The sequence below is a fragment of the Platalea leucorodia genome (genome assembly GCF_965183815.1).
Source record: "Platalea leucorodia genome assembly, chromosome: 6".
Lineage (NCBI taxonomy): Eukaryota > Metazoa > Chordata > Aves > Pelecaniformes > Threskiornithidae > Platalea > Platalea leucorodia.
The window spans coordinates 4,529,557-4,548,472 of NC_138828.1; the positions used below are offsets into that span (position 1 = coordinate 4,529,557).

Consider the following 18,916-nt stretch of genomic DNA (forward strand, 5'->3'; position numbering starts at 1 on the left):
AGCTTCTTTGGGAGAAGAAAGAAAACCTTGACTTTGTCTTATCCTGTGAATTACCCGTAGTGCCCAGGGTGCACCAGCAGGCTGGTCCATGCATCCCCAAATTAAAAAGCCAGGTTTCAGAAACCAGGCGCTCTTTGGAAAAGAGGCCATCTCTCTTGGATGCGAGTTTGGCCTTTGTCTATCAAAAAGGAGTTCACGTCTGGGGATCGCAGCTCTGCAGCAATACAAATAGTAAATCGGGTTAGAGAGGGGATGAAGCCCGGAGAAGGGAGCGACTTGGCTGGCGAGGTCTTAGGAAGGGAAGAGCTGAAGCTTTGTGCCCTGATTCCTGGTTCCCTATGAAATATTGCCTGTCACTGAGAAGTTCCCAATGGAAACGTGTGTGGCTGTGTGGCCGTTCACTGAGTTACATCAGCTAAAGTTTTTGTCCCTATGGAGAAAATTATGCCCAGAAAAAATAACTGTGTCTCTGGTAAGTTAGTGAGCTTTGCAGCATCATCCCCTGGCAAGGGGAGGTCTCTGAGCCAGTGTGTGTTTCTGGCCAGTGAGCCACATTAATCGTCTAAGGAAGCAGCGGTACGGACAATGCCTTTCAAGGGGGTTGCGGCAATGTCCTTAAATTTTAGTCTTGTGCTCCTGGCTGGGCCTGCCGCCGGCGCTCGGCCGGAGCATCCCTGCATCCCTGCCCTCGCACCCCTCCGCCCCCCATCAAATCCTCTGTGCCACCGGGTCTGGCTGAGGCCGTCCGGCATAGTTGTGGCCCTGTGGCCAGATAGCGGGCCGGCGATGGCTGTGAGGTGGCGTGAGAAGTGGCCGCGTCCCCACGGTGGGTAGCGCTGGCCCCAGCTGGCAGGGCTGTGCATAGGAGGGCTTTGGTGCTACTCGTGAGTGGAAAGGCATCCGTAAAAAAAAAAAAAAAAAAAAAAAACATGTCTGTTGGGGAAAAATAAGCGGTTTCTGCATTTCCATAGGCTGCGAGTAGGGGCTGCCAGCGGTGTTTTCCGTGAGCCTGTAATAACAAACCTGTATATCAAGCGCGTGGTCTTCCAAGACCTGCTGAAATCACCTCATTTTGGTTTTTACATGCGTACACTGAAAACGGTGAAGTGTTAGGAATTCGGAAGTCTGGGTGAATGAGAGGCTGCTGCTGAAGCTGAATGAATCACGTCCTTTGACTGAGTTGAACTCTGGGATTAAAAGAAAAAGCTGGAACCAGCCAGGGGTGAGGAACTGCACTCCATCTGTCAAAATAATCACCCTTGTGGAGGATAATCTGCAATCAACCAAAACCTAAAAAGCCTTCCCCAAATCAGCTTTATCCTTCAAAATGGAGCTACAGGTGAATCTCTTGCCTGGCATTTGTGAGCACGTGTATGGCTGTGGGTTACCACCTGGGTAAAAACCCTTTCAGCGTGTGCTCTGGGCAGCCTGCCTGGAGAGCGTGTGTTTTTTCTTCTATTCCCTTTTAAACTATGCATTATTCTCTCCTCTCATAAATGTCACGTGCCGTAATCGTACTTTGAGCGGTGCTAGCGGCTGTCTCTGAAGCGAGCGGTTGTGTCTGTGGCGAGGGAGGGAGAGGGGGTGATGCGTTGGGGACAGCCCCTCTTCTGCAGATCCCGGACAGATCCGGTTGTGGGAAGAGGTTCGTGTTTGGGATAGGGCTCGGGAAAAACCAGGATGAATCCTGTGGAAATTTCCTGAGAGGTTTCACGCCCCCGAGAGGTACCCATCCTCTGCTGGGGTCGCAAATAAGCTCTGAATAATGCTTTGCGTTCATTTTAATCCCCCCACCCTGGCTTTTTTCCCCTACGATAAATACAAAATAAAAAGGGTGGCTGCTTTTTAACGCTATAGGTGAGGTAGGATGAATCAGCACAGCCCCCCCAGGCTGCTTGGCCGGGGACGGCGAGCCCTGCGCCGTGTCCCAGGCACTTGGCAATCGGCCTTGTCGGCATACCCTGACTCCACGGGCAGCCATCCAATTCATCACAGTCTAATCACGCCAGGACAAGGGTCTCGCTGCTCAAATAACAGTGAGGCAATGCTGCGCTGGTGGTGTAAATTATGCAGCCCAATCTCGGGAAGGCTGCGGGAAAGACAGTCTATCAAAATGCCATTACACGGCGCGCACAACTTGCTGCTGCTGGTGGCTGGGCAGGCAGGTAGCTGCAGACTCTGTTTAATGACAAATTTAATGATAGACTCCTGAAGAATTACTGTTGATTACTCTTCTCATATTCGTTTCAACCTTTCTCCCCGCGGACACAGAGGCGGGCACACAGCAACCCTGTTTTAAATCACCCTCCAGCCCTGTATGAAACAACTCTGAGCACCGAGTTTCCCATCACTTTATGTCCCAAATTCTCCGCTTCCCAGGCAGTCCCTCGAATCGTCTTTGCAGAAACAAAACTCTTGGTCGCGCCGTCCCTGCCTAGGCCTTGATCCAAGGCTGGGGAAACGGAGGAGGGTGGGATCGCTGGCTCAGGGGACTCTGGGCCGCTTCATGCCGTTTTGGAAACGCATAGTGGAAAAGCCCATATACACACGTATGCATGATAACGATGTCCATAGCGTCATGTCCGTGAGAGAAAGGGGAATTTGAGCCGTTGCGTTGTAAGTGGTAACACAGCTATGAAAAATCAAAGCTTTGTTTAATCCCATAGAATGACAAACGTTTTTTTCCTCGTGGGAGAATCCTCCTCGCACATCTGGACGAAGTAACTCTCCTTTGCTTTGCGCTTTGTGCGAGGGACAGCTTTTGGTGGGACATGAACAGCAATCCAGCTTCAGCCGTAACCTCCCCTAACTCCTCTCCAAAAAAGGATGAGAAAGGTATATAATTTCATTAAGATGGTTTGATCCCAACAGGACTCGGGTCTACAGCACAGCCCGCTTGAAATTACATCATCTCCCGTCATAGTGTCCTCCCTGAAACGTCATCATCGCCGTTCCCAGGGCAAAGCGTTGCTCTTTCACGGCCCCTTTGTATTCCATGATCTGACCACTTCAGCTACTAAAAATAAACTGCCTGTCTTATCAGGGAATAAAAGCAGCTGAAGTATCTTGGGAGCTGTTTCTACCCAGAAAAGCATAAAGTTAGAAACGACCTTTTTCAAGACATTCACGTCGTTGTTATGATCCATTTTGGACCACGTATTCATTAATTTCAACACCGACCGCAAATCCTAAAAGCATTTTTTTGATTTTGATTTTTTGCTCATTTTGCCTTTTTTCTCAATGATTTACGAACGTCTCTGTCATCGTTTCATTCCTTCTGAAAAAGCTTTGTTTTTTGAAGAAGCTGCAGCATGTCAGATTAAAGTGCAAATACCCACTTCAAGGCTCTAACAAGTTCTGTGCCACTAAGAGCCTTTGATTTCTGCATTTAATTATGTCTCATTGGATTATAATAATCCTATTCCTCCTTGTTCCTCAAACTCAGTTTTCCATACTTGCACTTAATTAAAAGTGCCTCCTTTGCTGCTAGGCTGGTAGTGAAATTAAGGCTGACACACGGGGGAACTTTGCATCTGGAGGAATCTTATTTTTAACCTCTCAAACTCAGCACCTACGGGGCTCCTGGCGGGTGAACTTTTATTCTAATATTGTGAAATCTGACAAGGGAACAGTCCCGTCTGCATCGCCGAAAGGTTGGATGCGGTTCCCCGGAGACCTGTCCCAGATGGTGCCCACCTTCCAAAGCGATTCAAAATCCACAGTGCCGTACATCATTTGACAGGGTTTTGCTCTTTAGGCTTGTAACCGCAGATGTGCCCCAAGGCGTAGAAAATAAGGGGGAGCTGACAGCGACCAGTGAGACCCAGAGGCTGGCCGGGTGCTGGGGTAGGTGCCTGGACCACCCGGTAGCCCCTGCGGGTGATGCGGCAGTCTTGGCTGGTGACGGGGTGGGTGGCTGGCCCCTGGCCAGGCTGTAGGACCACAGCCACCTCTGCGGGGCTCTGCGCTGGCTGAGGACGCGAGTTTTCCTCTGGCAGGTCCTTTTAACATGGAGCATATTGCTATTGTGCTAATCTTTATCACGTCTTTTTTCTTCCTTTTCTTTCTGTAAATGTAAATCCCATCTATTTCATATTGCTTAGTGTAATGGTACACGATAATATGGACGCAATCAAAGCATCTTGAAAGTTGTCTGCTCAAAACACGTCACGAGGTGTAGATGATCTTCAGGTTGGTTGGTTTGTTTGTTTGTTTTCCCCCAGTCCTTGGTCTGCTTCAGACATGCCTCTCTCAAATGACAACGGTTGAAATTCTCAGATTTGACCCGTAGGTTTTTAGGCACTTCAAGGGAAACCAGCTTTTCAGAAGTTTGGCACACCTGCAGCTGCCCACGTGTGTACACACAAAAAGGGCCATCTTGGGTTTTGGCTCCCGATTTTTGTTTTCTGGCAGCAAAAATACGTATAGTTATCCCAGTTTCCATTCTTCCTTTGCGTAAAGAAATATTCATCACAAGTCTAAAAAAGTGAAAGGTTATTCTGGAAATCTGCTGTTAAACATTTGCAAGATATTTAGAGGTGCAAAGAAAGAAAAAGTTGAATACTGTGCTAATTTCTAGCTAAATTTGGCTGAATTCTAGCTAATGTCTTGGTAAAGCTTTCCCCACCTCCCCTTTTTCTTTTAATAGCAGCATTTTATGATTGGTGATGAGCTTGGTTTTGACCTTTTTTTTCCACTGTGAACGCAGCTTTGTTAGCAGAGATGGAAGCGACGGCAGCAGCACTTGACCCTTTTCGGAGAGCCGGGTGCCCGGGAGAGCAGGGCAGATCTGCTGGACTTTGCGTAAAGCATAAAAATTGGTGTGAGGATAAGAAAAAGAAATCTTTGGACAAGTGAAAGAACTGCCGTGTCCAAAGCGGAGCTGTGTTACGGAGAGGTCTCTGTGCCGGGGTGGGAGAAACAGAAAGTGTTTGGTAGTTCTGCTGCATGCGGGGTGCCTCAGCGGACAAGAAAATCACAGTTTTAGAAACACGGGGCCAAATTTGTGCATTGTGCAGCTCCGTGACATTCAAATAGAGTTAGAGCAAGGAAAAATGTTGCCCGGTGCCTAAATTCAGTGCTTTATGGAAAATATTGTTTATGACCCGTGCTGGCTTGCACGACGCTAGGAAATCCATGGTATTAAATGCAGACAAAGTTGGTGAAGTTAGTCGATTTGCGAGTGTTGTAAATGTGCCGTTTACAGGGGTTTTGTCCAGCCGATATTCAGTGTACATGAATGCGTGGGAAGGAGCCCACAGATTTGAGAGAGAGATTTTATTTAGTTATTTCACAAACTCATACTAAAATGTTTAGAATGCTGTCTTCAGAAAAATAGTAGCTAATGCAGTATAATAAGTAGTTCAGGTCAAGTGCTTTCAAACAATTTTTGCCAGAGCTACGTGCTAGATAGTGTTCTAGTACATTAAGTTAATTATATGATTAAAATGTGGTTCTTGCATTACCCACCAACAATAAATGCTGCGAGAAGACAAAGCAAGGAAAATGTACTTTTGGCATTAGATCTCTTGTTACAGTTTGAGTTGACAGCTGCTTTGGGGCACAATATCTGACTTTGAGGTCTGTGTTATCTGCATCTAACTTAGCTGGTAACTTTCAGCTGAGGCAGTTGAGAAAACTCTTTAAAATTTTCCAAGTACATGCAGTTATTTTCAGTTCTGATCACCTCATTTCAGTTTTATTCCATTCAGCTTGATTCAGCGGAGTGGATTTTCCTACGTGGTCTATGATTCAAGACCCTTGAGTCATCCTGGCTTCTTGGGATCAGCTGAGGGATTTTAGTGCGTTACGCTTCTTATTCCTGAAGCGGTGATTTGGATTTTTGAGATTAATGTGGCTTTTTCCTTTGATCCCTATTTTCTCCTTCCCGTGGTGCTAGAAGTGCAGACCTGGCCGTGCTCCTTCTCTCCCAGCTGTACCCGCAGCCGCATGGCTGGGTTTTCAGGAGGCTCCTCCAAAGCATTCCCAGCCCAGTCCGACCGCTGCGCTGCAGGGGTCCGATTGCTGCGCTGGCTGTCATCTTTGCTCTGGCGGCTAAGGAAAACGTTTGAACTCTGCCACCGTAATAGGATTATGCTTTTATACCCTGAATAATTCCAGCTTGAGAGAAGCATTTTTGAAATCAGATTTGGATTCCCACGGGTTTTGATTATTTTGGGAAGCTGGTGAGTGGTGGTGCGATTCATCGAGCTAATTACAGCGAGGCATACAGAGCGTAGGTTTCACCCTGGAAGGAGCAGAGCTTGCTGGAGGAAACCAGCTTTGGCTTTCCCGGGAAGTCTACAACCAAAAAAAACGCTCTTGCAAGCTGTCGGATGGGTCAGGACCTCCAGGGTTGTCCCTTGTCCGTGGCTCCGTGGGTGATGCACACGGTGGACCCCAGGAGCTCCCACAGCAGTGGAAATCCCCGGTGAAACGCTGCCCAGCCGGTTTTGCTTCCAGCAGGCTGGCTCGTGTCTGAAGCCAGCTCCCTCTTCCAACACTGCGAAAGCATTTAATAACGTGGAGTATTTAAACGCGGCAATTGCTCCTCTGATCTAGTCCCTGTGAAAGTACCTCTTAAGGTAGGGCATCTAATCTGTCTGCCACTGAACTCCCTCTGTGGAGGACTCGTACTTCACGCTGCCACCAATTTTCTCCTACTCTCAGTTGCTAAAATAAAACATTGCACTTGCCTCTTAAATTAGACACAAGCTTAACCCCCTAACAAAGTTCACAAAGCCTCTTTGCTGTGAGGATAGATTCGAATGTGCTTTTTTCTTTGGGAAATGCCACACGTATCAGGTCTGTCAGCTGGCGCTAACATGGCAATTGCGGGGCTTGGTTTTCCCGAGATGGTTTGCTAGGACTCACGACTTTTTCTTTGCCATAGACAAAATCCCCTCACCAAGAAGTGCTTTCTGTTTCAGGATGTGTTAGTCACTTCCTTTTCATTATGGTTTTCGAAAACTTCTTGCTGGCATTACGATCTCCTCTTCGTTAACGTATTTCTACCCGTGGTGATGATTATTGGCAGTGCAGCAGAGGAGGTGACTAGTCCAAACTGGATCTCCTAGCTTTCCTACTGGGGTGTGAGAAGATATTCTCCTGCAGGGCTCAGCCTCTGGGGAAGATTTCTGTAATTCAGGCACACAGAACTGTAGCGTTTTCCTTTGCCCTTTTATTGCACAGGAGGATGGGTATCTGCCCCAGACTTCAACTTGTCTTTTATTGGAAAAACAGCAAAGCTATGAAGGAATGAATTATTAAGATAATTAATCAACAGCTGGCAAACGAAAAAGGCAGCCAAAATGAAATGGAATTATCTATGGACAAAGGAGTCATTTTAAATTGGCTTTAAGCTTTGTAATTGAAGGTGCAAGAGTGCAAAACTTATCATTGGAAGAAAACCAGAAAATGGATGTACTTAGAGGTGGGCACTTATGAAAGTAGTTTTATTGCACATTACCAAATTTTATAATGTCTTCATTGTGTCACTGTTAAGTGTCCGGAATTCTTCTTGTTTAATGAGTAAAATAAAAATGTGTTTAATGTGCCAGTATTGAAGAGGTCCGTAGGAAAGACAAGTCTGCAAAGGATATTTCTGCTTTTGTGCTCGGTATTTTGTCAAATGATGTCTTACGGAAGACATGGAAATAGAGAGCAAGGAGTGAGCTGTTGGTAAATGCTTCGCTTCATTCTCCTCAGATCTTAATTCTCTGGGCTGGTCTTTCTGAGGGAGGACAAAAATTAATTTCTCATTTACAAAGGAACAGCATAGTGACTGCCGTGAAAATAGCAGGGACAGGTCCACGTGCAGGTGTATCGGCACCTGACTGCAGAGAGAAGGGTGATAAATTTCACAGCATGAAGTTTTCGGACAATTTCTAATAGCTCTGCTTTTCAGACAAGTCGGAGCTGTAAAGCCAGTGAGGTCTTTGCATAAATTTTATAAACACAGCTGAAATTTCCAAGAGGACACACTATTATCTTCTTTAAGGATTTCCCTTTAAAAGAAGCATTTTTTTTCTGATTTACAAAATCGCCTTCAGAGCATTTTTCTGATTTCTGTTTCTGTTCTAAGCTCATTTATTGACTCAGTCTGCAAAACCCACCAGTGATGCTGGAGCAGAGGACCAGCTACAGCAGCTCGGGCCTTGGGGGGTTCTTCTGTGCCAGCCCGGGCCGTGAACATCCTCTTGGGGTTGAAAGATTGGCCGTAGCTTTTTCTCACTGGTTGCAGCGGGAGAGCTCCGATCCTTTTTTTCCTGTGGGATCGCTGCTTGGTCCTTGCACACCCCTCTCCTACGGGGTCAGAGCGGATGCGGTTATTAGTGTGTGGTTAGTGTGTGGTTATTAGTGTGCGATCCTGGGATTTTGGATGCTTTCTCTCGTTGCACAGTTCACCTTGTTGCCTAATTAGTGGTTGGCTCCGTTATGTGACCATGCTAAGACTTAAGTAAAAGTACTTGGGGTTTATGAAAATATAGAGCTATTCTGAAAAAGAAAATCTGCAGCACTACAGAAATGGTGATTTAGGATCCACACTAAAACCTTCAGCTGCCACGCAGGCTCCCGTGGTCGTAAAAATTCTCCATTATACAGATGTTTTCCACGCCAGAGCAAAAACAGTGTTGCAAGATGTCACCAATATAAAACACGTCTGTCAAAATTTTGTATCTCGACTCGTCTCATGTGGGGGGAAAAACAATTTTGCTTCTTGTGAAACGGGCTTTAGAAAGACCACGACAACATGGTCTGTGTTATAGCACTTACACGATAGCTTCCTACAGCGATCCAGGCAAGCCTTGAAATATTTCTTCTTCAGCCAGATCTCCTAACACGGAGGGGAAGACAAGAGGTGGCTCCCTGACTGTGCGTCTGACCTTTGGAAAAATGAGTTCCAGTGTCGTGCTAAGGTGCTTGTCCGTTCCGATTGCCCCGGCTGCTCTGGATTGCCTCCCTGTGTCTTCCTAAGCTGGCAATGTTTTTATCTTGAGGTATTGGATCATATCTTTTAAGAAGATTGAAGGGAATTAAGTCTCTGGGCTCAACTCTCTCCTCTTCCAAGCAGCTGACAAATTTTAGTATGTTCTGTGTGGCAGTTACTGGAAATAGCTGAAGTCTGCAGAGGATGAACCGGGATCCATAAAAATGTTCTTCCTACTTAAGATGACAATTTGTAATTTAACTGCAGCTCCCAACTTAATGATGGCAGATTTACACACGGTGCCATCCAGCTCTGCCTTGCTTTACAACTGAGGAGCTTCCCGGAATTGGTACTGGGCATCTGAACGATAGAAAAAGTGTGCAAGTAATGCGGAAAAGCTAGCAACATCAAAAAAACCTCCGCACGCTCCTAGTACACGTTGTCTTAATTAACTAGGATATTTAAAAGTCATTAAAGTGAGTATGGTTTAGGAAATGAAAGATGACGCTTACTTGGGAGATGTGTGGTTTTTCCTCTCTGAAAGCTAGGGGCAGAAGAAACGAGTACAGAGAGAAATTCAGTTGGTATTGAAATTTACAGGTAAAATAATAGCTGCGGCTGACAAGAAGTAGCCCCCAGGAGGGTGGGTCGGTAGGAAGAAATGGAGGGGAAGCAGGCTGCAGTATAACAAGGAAGAAGGCCTTTTAGGAGGAGACAAACCAACAAATACCTAAGACAGAAAACTTTCTCCTGAAATAAAAAATTCAGGAGCCCTGTATAACAAACAAATATAAGTGATGACTATTTCAATACCTGTTTTTATTTTCCTGTATAGAAAGCCTTTGCTTGAGTTCATATTGGTTTTTATTGCCAGGTGCAGTAGAGAAATCTCGTGCAGCAGTAGATGTGGTACCTCTCGGAGGCTTGGTAGGCTTTTAATCCCCTGCCCCACCCGGCGCAGCAGATCAGAGGTCCCCTCGCAGAAGGGGATCCACCTTCAGTCCATGGATTTGGACGTGAGCGTTAACCAACCGCTCCGGTGACTTTTACATCTGGGTACTGTATGGGGGGTAATCACTCGATAACGAAGACACAGACTGCCAAATATAGCCAGGGCAATCAGTGTAGGACCTCTTAAACCAGGAGCCTGGGTTGTGCCGTTTTAGATGCGCCTGGGGCTGCTGGAAGGCCCGGGATCCCTGCCTGGCAATGAACCTGAGCAATAGCGAGTTTGGCTTTGGATCTCCATCTGAACATCTCTCCAGCTATGTAGTGCGTGGGGAATTTCATATCGATAAAATCCCTGGGTTACTTCGGTCCCTAGTCGTGCTGGGGTACCTGAAAGGTGATTTTTGCTTCTTTTTTTTTTTTTTTTTTTTTTAAATCAGATTGCTCATGAAATTTTAAACGCTTCACATTGCGGAACAATTTTTCTTTGCTTACTTGGTGTGATTACACAAAGCTCTGCAGGAAGATGTGCTCTAACTCCAATGTCATTAAATAACATTTTCTGTTGGTGGGTTTAGTCTCCTTCATGAGAATATTTAATTGTCACTGCTGTTAATGGGAATTGCCTGTCTTTGGAGGGCATGCAGATTAATATTGAGATGATTCCCGGGCGAAGGCAAACACAGTGAAACAAAAAAAATTAAAAATTCTGTAAATAAATATCTGCCTCACAGTAAGTTACGTAAAAACTCATCCCCTCGTATATCCAGCTCGCTCTTGTAGTTCAGATCATACTACGAAGGGAAGTTAAATTACCCAACAGGGAATGTGTCTGACAGATAAGTTCTGCGAGACAGCAGAGCGTACACCAGAGTTAGAAAAGTACCAAGTACAAAGTCAATTGAATGGCGTGCAATTATCTCCCAAATTATAAAGCACATTTTTCAACCCCCATAGCATTTTATGGAATTGCAAGTTAGATTAAGGAATCCCACTCCACCCACTGCCGACCTTCCTGCTGGCTGAAAATAACCTCTGAAAAAACCAGGGTGATTCTAACTACCAGCTCGTAAAACTAGTTGACCTTCTGTGATGAAAACAGATTTGTGTATTAACATGTCACGTTCCTGTTCCCAAAGAAATAGGAGTCCTATAAAACTAGCCCGTGTTTGGTTAGAGTTAGCTCTATCAGGACAAACGGCTTTGTAAACCCAAAGTGGCAGATATGGGTTTATTTAGATATTTTAAATGTTTTTCTCTCCACCCAACAGCTGCAGCTGACTGAAATGCAAATATCAATCTGGTTTCCCTAGGAAGTCTTTAATTCTTCATGAATGGAAATAGGAGTATAAATTACATGTAGAATTCACTTCTGTAACTCTATAAATCAATTTCTGACTGGAATTTGGATATTTACATGCACGAAAAAGTGGTCTTCCTCTCCTCTCACAAACTGCATGTAGAAAAAGCCCTTTTCACAAACGGCTGGGCTCAGAAGTTTATTTAATGCCTCCGGGTTTCCAGTGGTCTGGGAGGGAATAGTCTGATTCCAGAAGCTAGAAGGGAAAATACAAACCGTAATGAATTTGATAGAAGGGGGAGATTTTTGGAAGAACTCCACCAGCCTTTTACTAAATAAGACTCAGGCGGGAAACTTGACTGAGCCTGGTAAGATTTCTGTTTTAAGCAAAACCCATTCAGGTTCACTGGTGGGTTTCAGTCGTGATTTCCACATGGCTTCCTTTCCCGCCCAGGGAATACGAAGGAAATACAAGAGGTGGCCAAGAAAGGACAGGGATCTGTGAGCGACAGGAAAAAAAATGGCTATATATATATATATATATTTTTTTTTTTTTTTTTCCCCCCAGTAATCTCTTCATTTAGATGTATAAAGGCATTTGGGATCCAAAGTAGCAGACAGGCGAATGTCTGTAAGGGCTTTTAAAAGTGCCTAACTGTCTGACTCAATTGATAACAAATAATTGTGCCAGAAAGCCGATTGCTTTTTAGTTTCTAAGGGCCTACAAGTAATTTTTTTTTTTTTTTAAATAGACTTAAAGTCCTAAAATATTTTGAAAATTTTACCTACCGTGTCTCCCTTGTCTGAAAGCGTCAAGCAGATCTGGAAAGAAGCCAAAACTGGTATTAAGATGCCTGTAATGTCATTTCTGATTTGCTTAACGATAAAAGCTCTAGTGAGGCATAATTTGCTGTTCTGTAAGGTTTGTACTAAGAATCCTTGACTCCAATAAGATTTAACATCATTCTGACCTAGATCTGTAAAACATATTAATATTTTGTGATAAAAAGTAGAAACATTATGGTATTTTAGGGGAAAAAAATAATCAGTGTCTCGTCATTCTGAGCGCACGGTTTGAGCCACCTTCAAGGCAGTTTGCATCAGCTGAAATCAGGTCCTTTTAAGATTCCTCAAACAGAGCACAGAAGCAGCCTGGTGTGATAATTAGAGAAGGAGCTTACGTGGGGCTGTCTGAATATCCGCGCCTCTCGTTGAGTGCAGGCGGGTAATACTTTTGCAAGGCAGGCCCATAAATGCACGTTGTGCAGCATAACAAACACGTAAGTGTCAGACTTGCCTGAATTAACGTTCCCTGCCCAGGAGGAGGAGGAGGAGGAGGAGGAGGAGGCAGGCAGGCAGAGGATGAGGATGAGGTCGATGGCGTTCCCAGCGCTGGTGGAGCGGGCGCTGTAAATCCCAGGGCGTCGGGGCTGCTGTGTCAAGGGCAGGTGAAAGCCTCGAGGAGTTGCTGAGGCAGGAGAAGCTGAGTCAGTGCACGACTTGAAATATGTGGCAGAGGTTATTGAAGAGCAGATTTTGGCTCAGAAAATGGGAAAGAGGATTTAAGAAAAGAAGAAAAGCTCTCTATAATACACCATCAGAAGTGTTTATTCTGCGGCAGTGAGAAGAACCAATAATAAGGTGTGTGCACATCAATTATTTAAAACAATTCCAGCAAATACAGACTTTGACCTCCCTCGCCACCCCCCAACAAAAATACTCTGAGTGATCAAAATTTATTTTGATTCCTTTTTCTTCAACACCAAGTATTTGTTCAACTGGATTTGCTGTCGTCACGTAGGAGGGGAAAGAAAAAGAAAAAACAAAAGATCTTGGGCAAGACGGTGAAGTTTTTCCTCAGCTCTATCAAGAGGATGTCTTTTGTTTTGAAATACTACAGAAATGATAATAAGTCTTATAAAAGTTATCCAGTCACTGGAGCACTGAACACTTCAGAATCTGTGTCGCTTGCAAATCCTTGTTTATTTTTGGTAGCTTTTCCAGATAGGATAGTGATGGAGGAATCAAATCCATAGACAGGTCCACTCCTTTGCAGTCACGCTAAAAGGATGAACTGGAAGGAAAAAAGAGAAAATAAAGACAATGTAAGAAATGTTGTCTGACAGGGAAATTCCTCTCCCAAGAACATACGCTTAAATAAAGAAAAGTCTCTGAAGCAACAATTCCTGGCAGATTTATGCAGAGACGTATGAACAAATATAACGATGGACAGACTAACTGTTAAAGCTAAGTTTCATGATCTGATACTGATGAGGATAAATATAGTGAGGTGATCATATGAGATTTCAGCTCTTTGAGAGAGAGACTATCTAGTGATAAGAGAGAGATGGCACTGCTAGAATGGCAAAGCTAAATCGCGTGTGCGAAGAGAGCTTCTCCCGACACCGGCGGCCGACTTCATCTTACTTAACTACAACAAAATTAGACCCTTAGTCTCTGCTGATTTATATACCTATGTTGTGCCTGTTTTACGCAGCTGTCACACACACACACCTATTATAAACATCAATTTTAAACCCATTATAAACATAATTTGCTACTGATGGAAACTAAATGACTAGTTTGGACTTGATGTCTAACTTTAAGGTGGCCCAGCTTAGGGGAAATGAGCATCCTGCACCCAATTTATTCTCAGCCGATCAGTCTGAATAATGTTTCCCCCGTCTCACGGGCTCTGCCCGTCGCGTGCTTTTTCAGATGCAGTATGCTGACTCAAAATTTAACACGAATGGGAGGGAGGAGGAGAAAATATTCAGCTTCTGCTTTTGTATTCAGGGCATGTCCCCGCTGCCTTATTATCACATCAGAGAGTCCGGACCCATCAGCGCTTTCATTACGCAACGCTTTCCTCCCCCAAGAATTTATAATTCCGCCATTTTAATTTGTTTTGGGGACACTCGGCAGTCTGATTCCCTATCAGAGAGCAAATCTGTTTTATTAGAAAACATCTATGAGCAGTTAATCCGGCAACTTTATTTTAGACCTTGAGAGGTCAATGCATAATTTAGAAGGTTTTGGAGTCCGTTCTGATTGCTTCTCGCTCAAAGACAACCTCGATTATACAAGCTTGGTTTTCTGAGGGCCGAAGTCGTGCTTTAATCATCAAATATGCTGTCATAGACGCTATGTCTGGCCTGTAGGGTTATTTCTCGTAGCCAGCGAGACGGGAGGATGGAGGGGAGAGGGACCCGCGTGGTGCGGCGAGACCAGACGTGGTGCAGCCTCGCGAGGTGCTGGAGGTGGGGGACGGCTTGCAGCTCCAACCATGGCAGAGCACCGGCCGAGAGAGGTGGGGGGAGGAAATCGCTACTCGGTAATAGAAATCAAACTGGTGATGGATTTCCAGCAGTGATAGGGCTACGTGATGCTCGAACCACACAGACTGTGCCCTATCAAACCGGCTCGTGGGGGCCAACTGGGGTCTGCCGGAATTAATAGGAAGACTCCCACTGGTCTCCACGGGCAGTAGGTCAGGTCCTCAGTGCGGCAAGGCTCCTTCAAACCTCTGCAGGAATCCGTATTTCCAAGGGAATGGGAGCAAACTGCAGCTGCAGCCCTCCGGTATGTCAAACTCCTATTGATTTACAGCCTGCAGCACATGGAGGTATTGTGGAGATGAATCCTGTAGCTTATGAATAGGAAAGAAGGGCCAGCATTATCTTTCCCAGTGACAGCCCCCTTGCCATGAATAAATGTTTCATTTTTATTGCATTTGTTTTGCTGGTCTTTAAGAATCCCAACAATTACGTGGTCAGCGATATGAAAGGCATAAAAGAAATCGAGATCATTTACAGCTAGTTCACAAAGGCTCCTCTATGATACGGTGGTCCAGAGAAATTCTGTGTTGATGGGTCCTATTGCAAGTGGAAGGAATGAAACTTTGAAATACTGTTATTTCATCTTTATATGACACATAATGAAGTCAATTCAAATGTCAGTTTTCAATGGAACACGAGATCTCTTGGAAATGTGATGCCCATTCAAACTTAAAAAATAACACTGAGGTATAACAATATCCAGTGTGTTTTAAGGACACGATGCTATTACAGAGCTGAGAGTTAGAAAGACTTAATTCTTTTCTTTCTAAATGAAAAGCTAAGAACAAGAAATAATTTTCCAGATTTGATGGTATTTGTCTCATTTCCTTGAAAAACTCCTGAAACCAATTTCATGTTTGTTTAGCTCGATCAAGAAGTTATGAAGTCATCTTTTAATTAATGATGAGCCAATTCTAATGCATTTTAACAGCTAAAATTTTATCAAATGGTTGATTTAGATATTCTTCTCTGACCAAGCCTTACTTATCCAAAACTCCCATCAGACTAGTCATCTTTGGCATTATCAGTGCTAAAAGTTAAAAGAGTGTGAATTTGCAACAAAGTGTTTAACTGATTCCTCCCCTCCCCCCCCCCCCCCCCCCCCCAAAAAAAAGCCAAAAATCCCCACATAATGTTCCTTTTATTTGGCATTTAGTTTGCCCTAGCTCATTTGGAAGAGTCCTCCTAGTCGAAATATAACAACTAGAAAAATCACTTTAGGAAACCAAACGAAAATCAAAACCTTCCCTCAGACCCTCCCAGCTCCCTCTCAGCTTCAACAACTATAGCTGTGAGATAAAATACCATCTCCTTTTCAGCTCACCTAATTTTAGACCTATACAGCTGAGCTCTTCCTCTGACCGAGTTGTCTATTGTCCTTCTACAATCAATAGAGAGGAAGAGGCAAGATTAATCTCATTCATTTAAGAAGTCCGCTTTGTGATGCGGTGAATGGTGTCCTAGAAGCGCTATTTCCCTTCACCACCTATAAAATAAAGTAGACGTCTCACTTATGTGAGATGAACCCCATTTCAATATTTAAAAGCAAGCACGCGAGTGGGCAGCGCTTGTCTTTTGGGCTGTCCTGTATGTTCGTGTGCGTCCTTGGGCGAGCAGGCTAGCGCAGCGCCGGTGGGGGTGGGCATGTCGTGCTCCTGCGGCAGCCAGCGGCCGCTGGGCAGGGGGTACCTGTCCGTGTCCCATTCCCACCCCTGCTGGGGGTCCTCCTGCAGAAAGACAAGGGCTGAGGTGGAGAGCAGGAGCGCAAAGGGCCATGCAGGGCCTCGGTGCTGGTTGCACCTCAGCCTCTCCTCTCTGAAACCCCGTGGGCTGTGTGTGTGAGGGACCAAGGAGGGCAGCGCCAGCTCCTCGCGTGGATGAGGGACCTGGACCAGGGCAGTGCTGGGACTGAGAAAAGGGTTGGAACGGGAGGGTGGCACCAGGATAGCTCTGGGAAGCACGGGGCTTGACAATCCAAAATAAGCTAGTGCCATGATCTTGGTGGACGGTCTCATGATTTAAGAGTTCGGAAATGCTAAGATAGGTATCTACATGTATCAACTGGTTTGAAGCCTAAATTAATTTAAGTGCTCTGGAATACCGCGGTCCATGATGTGCACTGGTTCATGCTCCCTGAGGCTAGCTCTCACTAGTCTGGATTCATGGTGCGACCCCAACGTCCGGTTCTGTCTCCTGAGCTGGGAAGTAAGGATCAAATTCATGGGGAGGGGAAACCACAAAGCCTCTGCAGCACCTGAAATGGCTTGTACTGAGGAACTAAGATGGGGAAGTCTGAAAACTAAAACCTACTCCATTTTGTGCTGCATAAAGAACATGTAGCAAAGCTTTGCCAGCTTTTGTTTTCTTGAGAAAAAGTGTTACAAGGCTGAAATGCCTAAATGGTATTTGTTCCCTCAGCTTAAATTTCCCAGCGAGTTTCTGCCAGTCTTGTCAACCTTGACCACACAGATCTGAGAAGAAAGCACAGTTCATAATATCATATTTTTGGTAAACCACCCTTTCATTTACCCATGGGCACAAAAAGCAGATATTTAAGTGTATGTCTGAGCTAGATATACAGTAGGTAGGTATGCAGGCATAAAAACATATGCATCATACATGTATATGTGACATATAGTGGATATGCTTGTCCTTTCAACCCCATTAAAGTCTAAAGAGTTTATTCTTCAACAGACTGTAGTTTTTCAAAACCTTAACAAATGCCTTTGGTCATTAAAGTTTTTTTTTCTGTAATAGCTTGCAGATTGAGACCCTAAATGACTAACCCAATCTCTTACTTTGAAGGCTTCAGAGCAAAAACATTGCTTTCCAGACAGAAACAAAATTGTTGGTATTAGGTTGTTGTCAGTGCGCTGCTTGCATGGCCTGCTTTGATTTAAAAAGGTTTTGATAGTGTTTTAAAGGAGTCCTACGGCATTAGGACAAAATATTTGGTATGATTTCACACCTCAGAGCTCTGTCACAGCTGCTGTAGGAACCCAACAGATGTGATGGAAAAGCCTCATCAGGGTGGCAAAGTAGCCACGTCCAAAAGACAGGCAATGGATTTTCCTGAGATCTGGGAGGAGGGCCACCTCGCTGCCTTGCACCTCAGCAATCCACGCAACTCCGGTAAATCAGGATATATCTTGTTGTGAAGGGAAAATAAAAAAATAAAAAGAAAATAAAAAGAAAACAGAAGAAAAAGCACAGACTGTCATCAGTTATTAGAGGAATCCCAGGAAAGCAGATTAGGCGACAATTTAGCCCACCTCTGTCTATGGAGAGAGCAATGATGGTGCATTAAGTGCTGAATATCTCCCTATAAAATGATAGGAAAACTTGCAGGGTTGGGGGAAAAAACAACAAAAACAAACGTGGAAAAACCCCAGCAGATGACCAACCTCACAGTCCAGCGAGAGATGTTCCCATCCTTTGCTCGTGTCCTGACAGACTGCAATTTGTCATGTACACTGAAGTCAATCCATCCTACACACAGTTTCTGGTGCTTCCTGGGGAACAGAGGAACTAGGCTATGCACGAATCCCGGTCTGGATAAAGAGTAACGCCACGTAGCTCCGTATTGTTTCCTGGAAGCTGACAAAAGGGGTCGATGCTACTAACTGTCAGCGCGTGCATATAAACAGTTGTCGGGTTTGGGGGTTTTTTTTATTCTTTTGTGGTGTTTTTTTTTTTTTTTAATAGAAAGAACGTTATTCATGAGGTCCTCTACTGACGATCACAAGTGAGTCGGAGAAGCAAGGGGTTTGACGGTGAAGGAAATCGTCCTTATCTGGGTCTGCCGCCCTTGCGTGCTACCTGACCTTCTGCAGCTCCTGTCTCAGCCAGGAGGGCAGGGGCTGCCCCAGCCTGTGCAGCAGCTTGGACAGCTCCACGTTGTGGTCTCTGTAGTAGTTCGACAGAAACGCTCGAGACTGAGAAGGGGGGAAAAAAAAAAAAAAACAACCAACAGTCAAAGAAGGAAACCCACCCGACAGCAGATTTTGGCAGGTGCTCCCGCGTGGAAGCTATGCACTGCTCCCAGAGAGGCGGCAATTAATCTCCTGTCCTTTAAAGTTCATTACAAGTTTCTGATTTTTAAAAATATCAAGTCAGGAAAATAAAAAGAAATCAGCGTGTTTATTTTAAGAGTCAAATACAGGGTCGACATTAAAAAAACGTTAACTCTCTGGAAAGCTCTTACCTCTTGGTCCATTGGTGGGTATTTTCGACCTTTGCTTTTTCCCAGGCACTTTGTTTTCCCTCCTTCCAATAACTGGCACCAAAAGCCCTTCTGAGGGTCAAACCTGTAGAGGATGATATTTTTTTGAAAGACCTCACCACGGAAGAATCTCCCAGCTACTAAGACATCAGTGTTAGCCAACAATTATTGCTGCACAC

General features: G+C 44.8%; 1 protein-coding gene across 2 annotated transcripts in view; it reads right to left on the bottom strand.

The window, feature by feature from the left end:
* Nucleotides 1-18,330: 18,330 nt before the first annotated feature.
* The window catches only part of LOC309592236 (bifunctional heparan sulfate N-deacetylase/N-sulfotransferase 4), a gene marked incomplete at its 3' end in the record, with an annotated part of 147,178 nt that continues 146,592 nt past the window's right edge, over nucleotides 18,331-18,916 (bottom strand). For both annotated transcript variants that reach the window (XM_082315438.1, XM_082315439.1), the window contains 2 exons: nucleotides 18,720-18,822; nucleotides 18,331-18,450 (listed from right to left, as the gene is read on the bottom strand). In XM_082315438.1, coding sequence (XP_082171564.1) covers nucleotides 18,331-18,450; nucleotides 18,720-18,822 — 223 coding nt within the window. The remainder of the gene's footprint in view (nucleotides 18,451-18,719; nucleotides 18,823-18,916) is intronic.